The following is a 16,576-nucleotide window of genomic DNA, read 5'->3' as shown; positions in this document are numbered from 1 at the left end:
AAATTGTCCCTTAGTGTCCAAAGATGTGTAGGTTAGGGTGGATTGGCCATGCTAAATTGTCCCTTAGTGTCCAAAGATGTGTAGGTTAGGTGGATTGGCCATGCTAAATTCTACCTTAGTGTCCAAAGATGTGTAGGTTAGGGTGGATTGGCCATGCTAAATTGCCCCTTAGTGCCCAAAGATGTGTAGGTTAGGGTGGATTGGCCATGCTAAATTCTCCCATAGTGTCCAAAGATGTGTAGGTTAGGTGGATTGGCCATGCTAAATTCTACCTTAGTGTCCAAAGATGTGTAGGTTAGGTGGATTGGCCATGCTAAATTGCCCCTTAGTGTCCAAAGATGTGTAGGTTAGGGTGGATTGGCCATGCTAAATTGTCCCTTAGTGTCCAAAGATGTGTAGGTTAGGTGGATTGGCCATGCTAAATTGCCCCTTAGTGTCCAAAGATGTGTAGGTTAGGGTGGATTGGCCATGCTAAATTGTCCCTTAGTGTCCAAAGATGTGTAGGTTAGGGGGATTGGCCATGCTAAATTGTCCCTTAGTGTCCAAAGATGTGTAGGTTAGGGGGATTGTGTGTGGTTACGGGGATAGGGTGGGGGAGAGGCCCTGGGTAAGATATTCTTCGAGAGTCAGTGCTGGCTCGTTGGGCTGAATGGCCTCCTGCACTGTATGATTCTACAGTAAAAATAGATGAAGTGGAAAAAACAGTTTGTGAAGGGAGCATATTATTAAAAATTATAAGGAAACCACTCAGTCGAGTTTGCACTCTTTTCCCTGTGGTGGGGAGGAGCGTCAGTTTCACCAGAATTACAATCCATGCCTGGCCCAAATCTAGATCATGTACTCATACTCAAAATCTAAAACTAACATTTGGAAAAACCACCAACTGGCAGTTCTGAGTATGTCCGTCTGGAAACACATCAGTGAGCTACATTGTATTAAAGTCTGTTTATTCATTAGTGAACAAGTAGGCTTGCAATGAAGTCACTGTGAAAATCCCCTAGTTACCACACTCCTGTTCGGGTACACTGAGAGAGCACGGCCAATGCACCCTAACCAGCACGTCCTTCGGATTGTGGGAGGAAACCGGAGCACCCGGAGGAAACCCACGCAGACACCAGGAGAATGTGCAGACTCCCGCGCAGACAGTGACCCAAGCCAGGGGTCGAACCCGGGCCCCTGGCGCTGTGAGGGCCGTAATGTGGAGATGCTGGCATTGGACTGGGGGAAACACAGGAAGAAGCCTCACAACACCAGGTTAAAGTCCAACAGGTTTATCTGGTAGCGCAAGCCACTAGCTTTCGGAGTGCTGCTCCTTCAGCAGGCGAGTGGGAGTTCTGTTCACAAACAGGGCATATAAAGACACAAACTCAATTTACAATTTACATTCCAACCATTATTTTGTAAATTGAGTTTGTGTCTTTATACGCCCTGTTTGTGAACAGAACTCCCACTCGCCTGCTGAAGGAGCAGCACTCTGAACGCTCATGCTACCAAGTAAACCTGTTGGACTTTAACCTGGTGTTGTGAGACTTCTTACTGGGAGGGTAGCAGTGCCACCATTGTCGTCGCTAGAGGCTGAATTCTGCAACTCAGTCAGAACTGGGTATTACTGTTCCATGCAAATAGTTCACTGCATTTTTTTTCAATGTGACTCATCCAGAAATAACGTCATTCTTTCCGAGATTATGCATCTGACCTTGTTTACAGAGATTTAATTTTCGTTAATTGAAGATAAAATGAAAAAAAATGAGGAGTGACAGCATAAATGGCTTTCTGTACAGGCCCCCACGTCAAAATATATTCCCTTTCTCAAGATAAGGTACAATTATCACCAGTACGTTTATTGGTGGGACTCCTACACAGTGTTTTCCTGAACTGAGGTATTTAATTGTGAAGTTGGAAATGTGACTTTGAGGCATTCCTGTGAGGGGAAGAGCCCAAAATTGGTACCTGCCGAGAATCACAGCAGAGTATTGTATCCAAGGAGGCCATTCAACCCATCAGGAGTGCGCTGGCTCCGTCAAAGACAAATCCAGTTAATCCCATTCCCTCACTTTTTCTCCCCCCCCATCCCCCCCCACATCCCACCAATTTATTTTTCCTTGCAAGTGGTTGTCTGATTCCCTTTCTTTTTAAATATAAAGTTTATTTATTGGTGTCGCAAGTCAGCTTACATTAACACTGCAGTGAAGTTGTTGCGAAAATCCCATAGTCGCCACACTCTGGCGCCTCTTTGGGTACACTGAGGGACAATTTAGCATGGCCAATCCACCTAACCTGCACATCTTTGGACACTAAGGGACAATTTAGCATGGCCAATCCACCCTAACCTACACATCTTTGGACACTAAGGGGCAATTTAGCATGGCCAATCCACCCTAACCTACACATCTTTGGACACTAAGGGGCAATTTAGCATGGCCAATCCACCTAACCTACACATCTTTGGACACTAAGGGACAATTTAGCATGGCCAATCCACCTAACCTGCACTTCTTTGGACACTAAGGGGCAACTTAGCACGGCCAATCCACCCTAACCTACACATCTTTGGACACTAAGGGACAATTTAGTATGGCCAATCCACCTAACCTGCACTTCTTTGGACACTAAGGGGCAATTTAGCATGGCCAATCCACCTAACCTGCACATCTTTGGACACTAAGGGACAATTTAGTATGGCCAATCCACCTAACCTGCACTTCTTTGGACACTAAGGGGCAATTTAGCATGGCCAATCCACCCTAACCTACACATCTTTGGACACTAAGGGGCAATTTAAAATTCCCAATCCATCTAACCTAGACATCTTTGGACACTAAGGGACAATTTAGCATGGCCAATCTATCTGATCTACATACCTTTGGACACTAAGGGACAAGTTAACAATCCACTTAATCTTTCAGACTGTGAGAGGAAACTGGAGGACCTGGAGGAAGCCCATGCGGATACGGGGAGAATGTGCAGACTCCGCACAGACAGTGACTCAAGCTGGGAATTGAACCCGGGTCCCTGGCGCTGTGAGGCAGCAGTGCTGTCCTCTCGGATCTTGTTTCCAGGCTGTGCAGTCCAGTGTTAAATGACTTATTGCATAGTTTGTCCTGGTGATGCTTTTGGCTGTATTAGTCATCACCTTCCAGTATTTACCACTAAGTAATTGGGACTAGCTTAGTGAAAGAAATTGGGCCTGTTTCCGTGCTGTAAACCTGCGTCCCCTGGCTATTGACCCTTCAGCCTTTAGAAATCGATTCTGCCTCCTCGTACCTCTTCACGAATTAGCACACTTCTATCAAATCTCCTAACCTTACGGAGAACAATGCCAGTTTTGCACAGAATTGTAATCGCTCATCCCTACAACCTTTCTAGTAAATCCCCCTGTTCCCTCTCCAAACCTTTGACGACCTTGCCGAACTGCGGTGCCCATAACTGGATACAGCAGGTGGCAACTCATAACTATGGGCGCCCCGCATGCCAGTTGGAGAGCTGGCGAGAGGCGTCCTCTTCCCGGGAAGGCCCACCAGACTAAGTCCCCTTTAACTGGGCAATGGTGGGAATTGCCCAAGGATCGAAGACTCCAGACGTGTACTGGCCAATCAGAGGCTGGCATCTCTATTGAATGGCAGCGCCAGTGGCTGCTGCCAGTACTGCACCCAACTCGGGCCCAGTAGAGGTGATTGATGGCAGGAGGGATGTTGCGGGGGGGAGGGGGTGGTATTGGCAGGCTCCCCGATCACATACTGAGTGTCACTGGGCAAGGGGGCCCCCTTGCCTGAGACTCCATGAGCAATCCTGCCCTGGTTTCGTTGCCATGCTCTCCGTATGGCAAGCAGCCTTGCACACAGTTGGGTTAATGCCAGCCGTAGCAGGGTGCAGCCCAACTCGTCCATGCCGGCCAGGTTTCCGAGCCAGATTCACCAGGCTTTTAATTGGCACCAAGGCGGGATGGCCATTCATGGGGCTTGCTACCACAGGCAGAATCGTGGTGGAGTTGGCAAAGGGTCCCTACCTGTCACTCTCCCACCTGATTAAATGCCACGCTCCCCCATCACCAGTCTCACCACAAGTGGGCATTCAATTCTGCCCTGCATTTCAGTTGACGTCGAACCAGTTCTTTTTAAATTCGGTTTAGCACAATTTCCGTATTTTTGTACTCTACGCTTCTATTTCTGAAGCCCAAGATCTTAGAGCTTGGACAGCAGGGTGGCACAGTGGTTGGCGCTGCTGCTTCGCAGCACCAGGGACCCGGGTTCAATTCCCGGCTTGGGTCACTGTCTGTGTGGAGTCTGCACATTCTCCCTGTGTCTGTGTGGGTTTCCTCCCATAATCCAAGATGTGCAGGTTAGGTGGATTGGCCATGCTAAATTCCCCATAGCGTCCAAAGATGTGCAGGTTAGGTGGATTGGCCATGCTGAATTGTCGCTTAGTGTCCAAAGATGTGCAGGTTAGGTGGATTGGCCGTGCTAAATTGTCCCTTAGTGTCCAAAGATGTGCAGGTTAGGTGAATTGGCCATGCTAAATTGTCCCTTAGTCTCCAAAGATGTGTAGGTTAGGGGGATTGGCCATGCTAAATTGCCCCTTAGTGTCCAAAGATGTGCAGGTTAGGTGGATTGGCCGTGCTAAATTGTCCCTTAGTGTCCAAAGATGTGCAGGTTAGGTGAATTGGCCATGCTAAATTGTCCCTTAGTGTCCAAAGATGTGCAGGTTAGGTGAATTGGCCATGCTAAATTGTCCCTTAGTGTCCAAAGATGTGCAGGTTAGGTGGATTGGCCGTGCTAAATTGTCCCTTAGTGTCCAAAGATGTGCAGGTTAGGTGAATTGGCCATGCTAAATTCCCCATAGCGTCCAAAGATGTGCAGGTTAGGTGGATTGGCCATGCTGAATTGTCGCTTAGTGTCCAAAGATGTGCAGGTTAGGTGGATTGGCCGTGCTAAATTGTCCCTTAGTGTCCAAAGATGTGCAGGTTAGGTGAATTGGCCATGCTAAATTGTCCCTTAGTGTCCAAAGATGTGTAGGTTAGGGTGGATTGGCCATGCTAAATTGTCCCTTAGTGTCCAAAGATGTGTAGGTTAGGGTGGATTGGCCATGCTAAATTGTCCCTTAGTGTCCAAAGATGTGCAGGTTAGGTGGATTGGCCGTGCTAAATTGTCCCTTAGTGTCCAAAGATGTGCAGGTTAGGTGAATTGGCCATGCTAAATTGTCCCTTAGTGTCCAAAGATGTGCAGGTTAGGTGGATTGGCCATGCTAAATTGTCCCTTAGTCTCCAAAGATGTGTAGGTTAGGGGGATTGGCCATGCTAAATTGCCCCTTAGTGTCCAAAGATGTGCAGGTTAGGTGGATTGGCCGTGCTAAATTGTCCCTTAGTGTCCAAAGATGTGCAGGTTAGGTGAATTGGCCATGCTAAATTGTCCCTTAGTGTCCAAAGATGTGTAGGTTAGGGTGGATTGGCCATGCTAAATTGTCCCTTAGTGTGCAAAGATGTGTAGGTTAGGGTGGATTGGCCATGCTAAATTGTCCCTTAGTGTCCAAAGATGTGTAGGTTAGGTGGATTGGCCATGCTAAATTGTCCCTTAGTGTTCAAAGATGTGTAGGTTAGGTGGATTGGCCATGCTAAATTGCCCCTTAGTGTCAGGGTAAATATGTGTGTTTGTGCGGATGGGGCCTGGGTGGGATTGTCGTAGGTGCAGGTTTGATGGGCCAAATGGCCTCTTTCTGCACTGTAGGGATTTTAGGAACTTTCTGGTCACATGGAAAATTCAGAATTGTGTCCCATACCCCCAAGTCGGAATTATTAATGTATATCGGAATCAGCAGTGGCCTGAATATTGAAGAATAACGTATACCTGTCTCCAGCCTGAATAACAGCCAGTCCCTGCAATGCTCTGTTTTACATCCCTTTGCCTTTCAATGCGCTGTGCTTTTGATCCCACGGGCTTCCGCTTCGCTAACAAGCCCATGATGTATGCTAATCGACCAGAGGTTAATTAAAATGGAAATAATCTTACTGCTCGTTTCCCATGGTGCTACTTAATTTTACCCTGGGAGGAATGCCACAAATACATAACATTCCTATCTCCAGAGTTTATCAGTTAGCTTCGGTTTTACCCTGTACCAGCCTTGCACAATCTCTCAAAGAATGATGCAAAGAGAGGAGGACAGTCCAGTATTTCCTGCTCTGTTTTGGCTTTCCAAGTCGGTCAAAGCGCCACAGAGATATACAGCACGGAACCAGGCCCTTCGGCCCAACTCGTCCATGCCGGTCAGGTTCCCGAGCCAGATGCAGCAGCCCCCCAGCCTGTGTGTTTCCCAATGGCGGGATTCTCCAGTCCCGCTGCCGTCAATGGGAATTCCCCCTGACCCTCACCTCTACGGGCGGGGCTGCGCTGCCGGCGGGACTGGAGGATCCCGGCAGAGTCAACGGCCGGAGAATTCCGACCAACTCATCCCGTTTGCCTGTGTTTTCCCCATCCGTGTACCTGTTCAAATGTCCTTTAAGTGTTGTCATTATACCTGCCTCTACCACCACCTCTGGCAGCTCATTCCACACACACATCACCCTCTCTGTACCCCTCAGGTTCCCTTTCCCCGCTCACCTTCAACCTACGCCCTCTAGTTTTGGACTCCCCTACCCTGGGTAGGGCTTATTCACCTTATCGATGCCCCTCATGGCTTTAAGAACCTCTATAAGGTCACCCCTCATCACACCACTTACTCCCTCTTCCAAGTCATTTATATATACTACAAAGAGAAGAGGTCCCAGTACTGAGCCCTGCGGCACACCACTAGTGACAGACCTCCAGCTAGAAAAGGACCCTTCCACTACTACTCTCTGTCTCCTCTTAGTAAGCCAGTTCTCAACCCATCTAGATACTTGGCCTTGTATCCCATGAACCTTAATCTTTTCTACCAACCTATCATGAGGGACTTTGTCAAACGCCTTACTGAAATCCATATAGACGACATCAACGGCTCGTCCTTCGTCGACCGTTTTTGTCACCTCCTCGAAAAATTCTACCAGATTCGTAAGGCAAGACTTCCCCTTTACAAAGCCATGCTGCGTATCCCTAATCAGATCACAACGCTCTAAGTGCTCATACATCCTATCCCTAAGAATCCTCTCCATCAACTTGCCTACCACTGACGTCAAACTCACCGGCCTATAGTTACCAGGGTTATCCCTCCTACCCTTTTTAAACAACGGTACCACGTTCGCTATCCTCCAGTCCTCTGGGACCTCACCTGTGTCCAAAGAAGAGACAGAGATTTGCGTCAGAGGCCCAGCAATTTCATCTCTCGCCTCCTTAAGCAGCCTAGGATAAATGCCATAGGGCCCCGGAGATTTCTCAGTTTTAATGCTACCTTGAAGTCCTAACACTACTTCCCTTGTAATGGATAGTTCCTTCAACTGGACTAAAGCTTCCTCAAAGACTGTACCAGACGTCAAGCCCCTCTCCTTCGTGAATACCGACGCAAAGTATTCATTCAGGATCTCCCCCATTCCCTCAGACTCTAAGCACAATTCCCCTCTGTCCCTGAGGGGACCGATTTTTCCCCGAGCCACCCTTTTGTTCCTACACTCCAAATATGGCCACACCAGAGTTTTGTACAGCTGTAGTAGATTCTTAATTCCAACTATTTTTTTATTGAACTCAAATTCCATAATGTGCTATGGGGGGATTTGAACCCAGGTCCCCAGAACATGGGGGATTAATAGCCTAGCAATAATACCACTCAGCCATTGCCTCCCCTTGTAATTCAAACCTTCCAGTCCTGGTTATATCCTTCCAACGGACAAGTCTTGCTGGTGATCCCAGAGTGCGAAACCTCAGTGAATAGGCACAAAGACTTGCATTTATATAGCGCTTTTTAACCAAACAGCTCCAAAGTGCTTTATAGCTCATGAAGTATGTTCTGATGTTTGCCATTTGTCGAATATGGGAAATGCATGCTATCTGTAAATGTTAAATACATCGTCTGGATGCTCGGACAGAGTCCAGTCCTCCCATCCGGACCTGAGTGAGAGTTAAATTCAATCTCTGAACCTGTGAAGTGATTGACTGTTTTACTGCCACAGACTTCCTCCAATTCTGACCCCCAGCACATTCCCTGGTTTTCACTGAACCGCCACTGGGGGCCATGTCTTCAGCTGTACAGCTCCCAATCACTGGAATTCTCACCCCTGCTTCCTTCCTCCTTTTAAAATCACTGGTGGTTAGCACAGCGCCAGGAACCCGGGTTCAATTCCTGGCTTGGGTCACTGTCTGTGCGGAGTCTGCACGTTCTCCCAGTATCTGCGTGGGTTTCCTCCGGTGCTCCGGTTTCCTCCCACAGTCCAAAGACGTGTAGGTTAGGGTGGATTGGCCATACTACATTGCCCCTTAGTGTCCAAAGATGTGTAGGTTAGGTGGATTGGCCATGCTAAATTGTCCCTTAGTGTCCAAAGATGTGTAGGTTAGGGTGGATTGGCCATGCTAAATTGTCCCATAGTGTCCAAAGATGTGCAGGTTAGGTAGATTGGCCATGCTAAATTGTCCCTTAGTGTCCAAAGATGTGCAGGTTAGGGTGGATTGGCCATGCTAAATTGCCCCTTAGTGTCCAAAGATGTGTAGGTTAGGGTGGATTGGCCATGCTAAATTGTCCCTTAGTGTCCAAAGATGTGCAGGTTAGGGTGGATTGGCCATGCTAAATTGTCCCTTAGTGTCCAAAGATGTGTAGGTTAGGGTGGATTGGCCATGCTAAATTGCTCCTTAGTGTCCAAAGATGTGCAGGTTAGGTGGATTGGCCATGCTAAATTGTCCCTTAGTGTCCAAAGATGTGTAGGTTAGGTGGATTGGCCATGCTAAATTGCCCCTTAGTTTCCAAAGATGTGTAGGTTAGGGTGGATTGGCCATGCTAAATTGCCCCTTAGTTTCCAAAGATGTGTAGGTTAGGGTGGATTGGCCATGCTAAATTGCCCCCTAGTGTAATCAAATAGGCGACGTAGTGTAGTGACTAGAGGGTTTTCACAGTAACTTCATTGGGCGGCACGGTGACGCAGTGGTTAACACGACTGCCTCACTGCGCCAGGGACCCCAGTTCAATTCCAGCCTCGGGTCACTGTCTGTGTGGACCCTGCACATTCTCCCTGTGTCTGCATGGGTTCCTCCGGGTGCTCCGGTTTCCTCCCACACTCCACAGATGTGCGGGTTAGGTTGATTGGCCATAATAAATTGACCCTTGGTTGTTTAAATATGTGGGTTCTGGGTGGGATTGTGCCCAATGCAGATGCGATGGGCTGAATGGCCTCCTGCACTACATGGTTTCTGTTGCGGTGTTAATGTAAGCCGACTTGTGACACTGATAAATAAACTTAAAAGAAAAATTATGGGGAAGCGACAGCCTAGTGGTATTATCGCTAGATTATTAACCCAGAAACTCAGCTCATGTTCTGGAGACCCGGTTTCGAATCCTGCCACGGAATTTAAATATAATTTTTTTAAAAATCTGAAATTAAGGATCTACTGATGACCCTGAAACCATTGTTGATTGTTGTAAAAACCCATCTGGTTCACAAATGTTCTTTAGGGAAGGAAATCTGCTATCCTTACCCAGCCTGGCCTGCATGTTTAGTTCAATTTAATTTAGTTGTTCGTGTCACAAGTCGGCTTACATTAACACTGCAATGAAGTTACTGTGAAAAATCACACGCTGGCGCCTGTTTGGGTACACCGAGGGAGCATTTAGCACGGCCAATGCACCTAACCAGCACGTCTTTCAGAATGTGGGAGGAAACCCACACAGACACGGGGAGAACATGCAGACTCCACACAGACAGCGACCCAAGCCGGGAATCGAACCTGGCGCTGTGAGGCAGCAGTGCTAACCCACTGTGCCACCCCTCATGATTCCAGAGCCACAGCAATATGGATCACTATAGTGCAGAAGGAGGCCCACCAAACCAGCACCGATAACAATTCCACCCAGGTCCTGTCCCCGTAACCCCACAAATTTACCCTGTTAATCCCCTGACATCCCTCTAACACTAAGAAGACACAGCAATGTGGTTGAATCTCAGCTATCCTCTGAAATGACCGAGCGAGCCACTCAAGGGTGACTAGGGATGTGGAATAAATGCTGGCCAGCTAGCGACGCCCACATCCCAAAAAGGAATAAAAGGAAAAAAATGCATTAATAAAGTTCAAGTCAACTGGAGTGAGGCTTGATAAGCCATCAGATTCACCATGTTGACCCCACATAATGTGCCATTCATTCCTTCCTGGTAACCAAAATGTAACCTTCAACTCCCACCGCACAAGCTTCCTGTTATCAAAGATAAACCAATTCAAAACAAGGGAGAAACGGAGAACAAACTTTTTTACAAAGGTGGGCATTTTCTAGAGGGAAGGTAATGAGATGGCCTTGCGATAGAGGGAGTACAGTGAAGGTTTACCAGGCTGATTCCTGGGATGGCAGGTCCGTCATATGAGGAGAGACTAAGTCGGTTAGGATTATATTCACTGGAGTTTAGAAGAGTGAGAGCGGGTTCTGATAGAAACTTATAAAATTCTAACAGGATTAGACAGGGTAGATTCAGAAAGAATGTTCCCGATGGTGGGGGAGTCCAGAACTAGAGGGTCATAGTTTGAGGATAAGGGGTAAACTTATAAAATTCTAACAGGGTTAGACAGGGTAGATTCAGAAAGAATGTTCCTGATGGTGGGGGAGTCCAGAACTAGGGGGTTATAGTTTGAGGATAAGGGGTAAACCTTTTAGGACTGAGGTGAGGAGAAATGTCTTCACCCAGAGGGTGGGGAATGTGTGGAATTCACTCCCACAGAAAGTAGTTGAGGCCAAAACGTTGTGTGATTTCAGGAAGAAATTAGATATCACTCTTGGGGCTAAAGGGATTGAGGGATATGGGGGGGGAAGGGAGGGGATCAGGATATTGAATTGGATGATCAGCCATGGTCATAATGAATGGCAGAGCAGGATTGAAGGGCCTAATGGCCTCCTCCTGCTTCTAGTTTCTATGTTTCCACATGGAATGAGTTTGTTGAGAACTAACCGGATGTCTGATCTCGGCAGGGCTGGTTTGCCGGGCGGAACCTGGCGATTTCCCAAGTCACGACGAAATATCTGCTCTGGGTTGATGACGACTTCATCTTCACTGCAAACACCAAGGTTGAAAAGCTGGTGAATATCCTGGAGAAAACCACGCTGGATTTGGTAAGATGGCAGCGCGGAAGGCAGGAGGTTTCCTGGGCTGGAGAGCGTCAGTCCCAAAGAGAGATTGGACCGACTGTGATTGATTTCCTTGGAGCAGAGGAGACTGAGAAGGGGCATGATTGAGATGGAGAAGAGGGACGTGGATAGAATAGATAGGAAGAAGCCTTTCCCCTTGGCAGAGGGATCAATGACTGGCGGGGGGCAAAGATTTACAGTAAGGGGCAGGAGATGTGGAGGGGATTTGAGGAAAAGTCTTTTCACCCAGAGGGTGGTGGGGATCTGGGACTCATTCCCTGGAAGGCTGCTGGAGGCAGGAATGGTCAGAACATTGAAGAACGACTGAGATGTGCGCTTGCAACGCTATTTTGTTATGGCAGACCAACTCAGCACTTGCGATGTCAAGGCAGGCAAGTGCTGGAAAGTGGAATTAGAATAGTTCGGTGGCTGTTTTTGATTGCTTTGATTTGAGAGGCAGCACAGTGGCGCAGTGGTTCGTGCTGCTGTCTCACAGCGGCAGGGACCTGGGTTCGATTCCCAGCTAGGGTTTGTGTGGATTTTGCACGTTCTCCCTGTGTCTGTGTGGGTGTCCTCCCACACTCCAAAGATGTGTAGGTTAGGGTGGATTGGCCATGCTAAATTGCCCCTTAGTGTCCAAAGATGTGTAGGTTAGGGTGGATTGGCCATGCTAAATTGTCCCTTAGTGTCCAAAGATGTGTAGGTTAGGGTGGATTGGCCATGCTAAATTGCCCCTTAGTGTCCAAAGATGTGTAGGTTAGGGTGGATTGGCCATGCTAAATTGCCCCTTAGTGTCCAAAGATGTGTAGGTTAGGGTGGATTGGCCATGCTAAATTGCCCCTTAGTGTCCAAAGATGTGTAGGTTAGGGTGGATTGGCCATGCTAAATTGTCCCTTAGTGTCCAAAGATGTGTAGGTTAGGGTGGATTGGCTGTGCTAAATTGCCCCTTAATGTCCAAAGATGTGTAGGTTAGGGTGGATTGGCCATGCTAAATTGCCCCTTAGTGTCCAAAGATGTGTAGGTTAGGGTGGATTGGCCATGCTAAATTGTCCCTTAGTGTCCAAAGATGTGTAGGTTAGGGTGGATTGGCCATGCTAAATTGCCCCTTAGTGTCCAAAGATGTGTAGGTTAGGGTGGATTGGCCATGCTAAATTGCCCCTTAGTGTCCAAAGATGTGTAGGTTAGGGTGGATTGGCCATGCTAAATTGTCCCTTAGTGTCCAAAGATGTGCAGGTTAGGTGGATTGGCCATGCTAAATTGCCCCTTAGTGTCCAAAGATGTGCAGGTTAGGTGGATTGGCCATGCTAAATTGTCCCTTAGTGTCCAAAGATGTGTAGGTTAGGTGGATTGGCCATGCTAAATTGTCCCTTAGTGTCCAAAGATGTGCAGGTTAGGTGGATTGGCCATGCTAAATTGTCCCTTAGTGTCCAAAGATGTGCAGGTTAGGTGGATTGGCCATGCTAAATTGCCCCTTAGTGTCCAAAGATGTGCAGGTTAGGTGGATTGGCCATGCTAAATTGTCCCTTAGTGTCCAAAGATGTGTAGGTTAGGTGGATTGGCCATGCTAAATTGCCCCTTAGTGTCCAAAGATGTGTAGGTTAGGTGGATTGGCCATGCTAAATTGTCCCTTAGTGTCCAAAGACGTGTAGGTTAGGGTGGATTGGCCATGCTAAATTGTCCCTTCGTTCCAAAATGTGTAGGTTAGGTGGATTGGCCATGCTAAATTGCCCCTTAGTGTCCAAAGATGTGCAGGTTAGGTGGATTGGCCATGCTAAATTGTCCCTTAGTGTCCAAAGATGTGTAGGTTAGGTGGATTGGCCATGCTAAATTGCCCCTTAGTGTCCAAAGATGTGTAGGTTAGGTGGATTGGCCATGCTAAATTGTCCCTTAGTGTCCAAAGACGTGTAGGTTAGGGTGGATTGGCCATGCTAAATTGTCCCTTCGTTCCAAAATGTGTAGGTTAGGTGGATTGGCCATGCTAAATTGTCCCTTAGTGTCCAAAGATGTGTAGGTTAGGTGGATTGGCCATGCTAAATTGCCCCTTAGTGTCCAAAGATGTGTAGGTTAGGTGGATTGGCCATGCTAAATTGTCCCTTAGTGTCCAAAGACGTGTAGGTTAGGGTGGATTGGCCATGCTAAATTGTCCCTTCGTTCCAAAATGTGCAGGTTAGGTGGATTGGCCATGCTAAATTGCCCCTTAGATTTAGGGGGAGTAGGTAGGGTAAATGCATGGAGTTATGGGGCTAGGGCCTGGGTGGAATTGAGTTCAGTGCAGACCCAATGGGCCAAATGGCCTCCTGCACTGTAGGGTTCTATGAAAATGGATAACCTCACACTTACCCACTTTTAAACTCCATCTGCCAGATTTTGGCTCATTCTCCGAGCCTATCTGTACCCATCTGTAAAATCATCATATCCTCTTCACTGCCTGCTTCCCCACCTGTCATCCACAAATTTTGCTGCTGGACACTCTGTCCCTGTTTCCATCATTTCCACTGCACCAGGTAAAGTTCCCCCTTGCGATCTGTGACTTGACTGGCAAATAAAGACTCCGGCCCCTCAAAAGTATCTTCCCTGCTCCCCTCACTCTGCCTTTGCTCCAAGGGGCTTCTGATCCTTGGCACTTGGATCTGTCTCTGTGTTCCTGCCACATGTCTGCAATTTCACAATCTCCACGTAAACATCTCCGCTGAGATGTACCGCCTTCCTTCACTCTCATTTTTCAACCTCAACTGACAACCTTGGGTTCTGTTCACTAATGAGGCTCACACCCTCACTAATTTTATCTGGCGAAAGTATTGTGTCAAAGTTACGACATTCGTAAGCCACTGGACAACAGCAAATCACTGCTGGAAACTGAATTCAAAAGAGAAAACGCTGGAAAATCTCAGCGGGTCTGGCAGCATCTGTAAGGAGAGAAAAGAGCTGACGTTTCGAGTCCAGGTGATCCTTTGTCAAAGCTAAAAGGCACAGAAAGTGGGAGATATTTATACGGCAGGGAATGAAAGATGAATCATAGCCATAGAAACCAGGGGAAAGGCTAAGAGTTGCTGATGCAGTTGCTCACTGTTTTAACAGACGATCCTGCTCCCGTGCCCACACGCCTGTCCTTGGCCTGTCGCAATGTTCCAGTGAAGCCCAACGCAAACAGCATCTCACCTTCCGGCTCGGAACTTTATACAGCCTTCCTCAACATCAAATCCAACAACTTCAGATGAATCGCTCTACCCCACTCCTTTGTTTCCATTCTATATCATTTTTAACTGTTCTCCACTTTTATTTCTTTATTGTCTTTCTTTACTTTCCCCCCCGCCGTGCTCTTTCCCCCATTTTTATTCCCCCTTTTTCTCAATCTTACCTCTCTCCCAACCATCTCCCCGCCCTCTCCCCACACCTTCATCTGTCATGGTTTACCCTCCGATTTCAGGTTCTTTGCCGTGTGGCCATTCACACCCTCTATTCTCTCTGTGGCTGCCATTAACAGCCTTGCTCCTTGTTTTTGTGGCTATGACTCATCTTTCATTCCCTGCAGTATAAATATCTCCCACTTTCTGTGCCTTTTAGCTTTGACAAAGGATCACCTGGACTCGAAACGTCAGCTCTTTTCTCTCCTTACAGATGCTGCCAGACCCGCTGAGATTTTCCAGCATTTTCTCTTTCGCTTGCGTTGGTGCTATACAAGGCATGGTCCTAATCCCATCGACCTAGGCTGTCCTCATTCCCTAGCTAACCGACTCTGAAATGTTGACCTGGTTTTTGCCTCAATTATTATTTCAGATGGTGAATTCCATAACCTCGTGTTATCCCTCTCCCTTGGGGGAAAACTCACCCAAAAGGTTTTAAGTGCTGAATGAGTGTGAGAAAGGGAGAGTGTTGTGCCCACTTTTCCGGGTGAGCCCCCTGACGCTATCTTATGGCACTTGGAGGAAAGAAATGACCCCAATTGTGATTCTCGCCAGTAGGGGGAGTGGGCGGAGCCTATTCTCATCAGGATGCCACCCCCACAAAGCACCACACCCTCTCCCGGACATCATTTCCCCCCCACCACCAGCCAATGCTGAATCTGTATACTCCTTTCTGTAGTATTTATCCCAAATGATTGATGTCCACAGTAGTGCACCTCTGCTATCCCTGCCCAACCAATCTGAAAAACTGCCTTTAACTCTGTTTTGCCCCTCCTATCCAGTTTGTAAATCCAAATTCCCAACTGCCTCCCTATTTCCCTATGTCTTTATCTGCTCTGATTGTCTCCTGTACTCCGTTGAAGACTTTCTCACGTGCATCACACAAAGTTTTTAGTTTATTTATTAGTCACAAGTAGGCTTACATTAACACTGCAATGAAGTTACTGTGAAAATCCCCTAGTTGCCTGTTCGGGTACACTGAGGGAGAATTTACCACAGCCAATCCACCCTAACCAGCACGGACTGTGGGAGGAAACCGGAGCGCTCGGACGAAACCCACGCAGACATGGGGAGAATGTGCAGACTCCACACAAACAGTGACCCGAGCCAGGAATCGAATCCAGGTCCCTGGCGCTGTGAGGCAGCAGTGCTAACCCACTGCGCCACCCATAGGAGTCTAATGTAGACTTACATTAACACTGCAATGAAGTTACTGTGAAAATCCCCTAGTTGCCACACTCCTGTTTGGGTTACACTGAGGGAGAATTTAGCACGGTCAATGCACCCTAACCAGCACGTCTTTTGGACTGTGGGAGGAAACCCACGCAGACACAGGGAGAACATGCAGGCTCCACACAGTGACGCGAGGCTGCAATCGAACCCGGGTCCCTGGCGCTGTGAGGCAGCAGTGCTAACCTGCTGTGCCACCGTGCTGCCCCATCTGTCACCACCTCAAAGAATTTGTTGAGCTTGACCCTCCTGAGAGAAATTCATCCTCGCTGCTTCTAATTATTGTCTCCACATGGTAATATTTTGTAATTTTATCCTTAATTGAAGATTACAAGTTGTTCCAGACTGCTGACGCTAAGCTAAGAGTCTGTAATGACTGGAGTTTGTTTTATCTTCCTTTCTGATGTTGGATGTTATATTAGTCTACTCTTAGTTGAACCCTGTAATATCATTTCTCAAGCTCGCTTTGCCTCAGGGTCCTTCTGTATATTCCACCAGCTTAACAAGTTTCCTCCTATTGATTATACTGTCTGTCATCTTGTTTCCATCTAATTTAGGATTTGCCTTCCTCCCCAGTATCTTTCTCTTTTGCAATACTGAAGTGAAGGATTTTTAAATGTGAAATATCCCTCTCAATTTCCACTTCTCTGGAACAAATTCACTTTTTTATTCATTCACGGGATGCAAACTTCGCTGGCCAGGTCAGTATTTACTGCCCATCCCTA

General features: G+C 47.5%; 1 protein-coding gene across 3 annotated transcripts in view; it reads left to right on the top strand.

Moving 5' to 3' along the window:
- Positions 1–16,576, top strand: part of LOC145361848 (beta-1,4 N-acetylgalactosaminyltransferase 1-like) — a 112,132-nt gene that overhangs the window by 71,763 nt on the left and 23,793 nt on the right. For all 3 annotated transcript variants that reach the window (XM_080217821.1, XM_080217820.1, XM_080217819.1), the window contains one exon: positions 11,062–11,202. In XM_080217821.1, coding sequence (XP_080073947.1) covers positions 11,062–11,202 — 141 coding nt within the window. The remainder of the gene's footprint in view (positions 1–11,061; positions 11,203–16,576) is intronic.

The sequence above is a fragment of the Carcharhinus amblyrhynchos genome, chromosome X (genome assembly GCF_965287045.1).
Source record: "Carcharhinus amblyrhynchos chromosome X, sCarAmb.v2.hapA, whole genome shotgun sequence".
NCBI classification, from domain to species: Eukaryota; Metazoa; Chordata; class Chondrichthyes; order Carcharhiniformes; family Carcharhinidae; genus Carcharhinus; species Carcharhinus amblyrhynchos.
The sequence above is the reverse complement of the archived record's forward strand: the minus strand, read 5'-3'. Positions and strand labels throughout refer to the sequence as shown.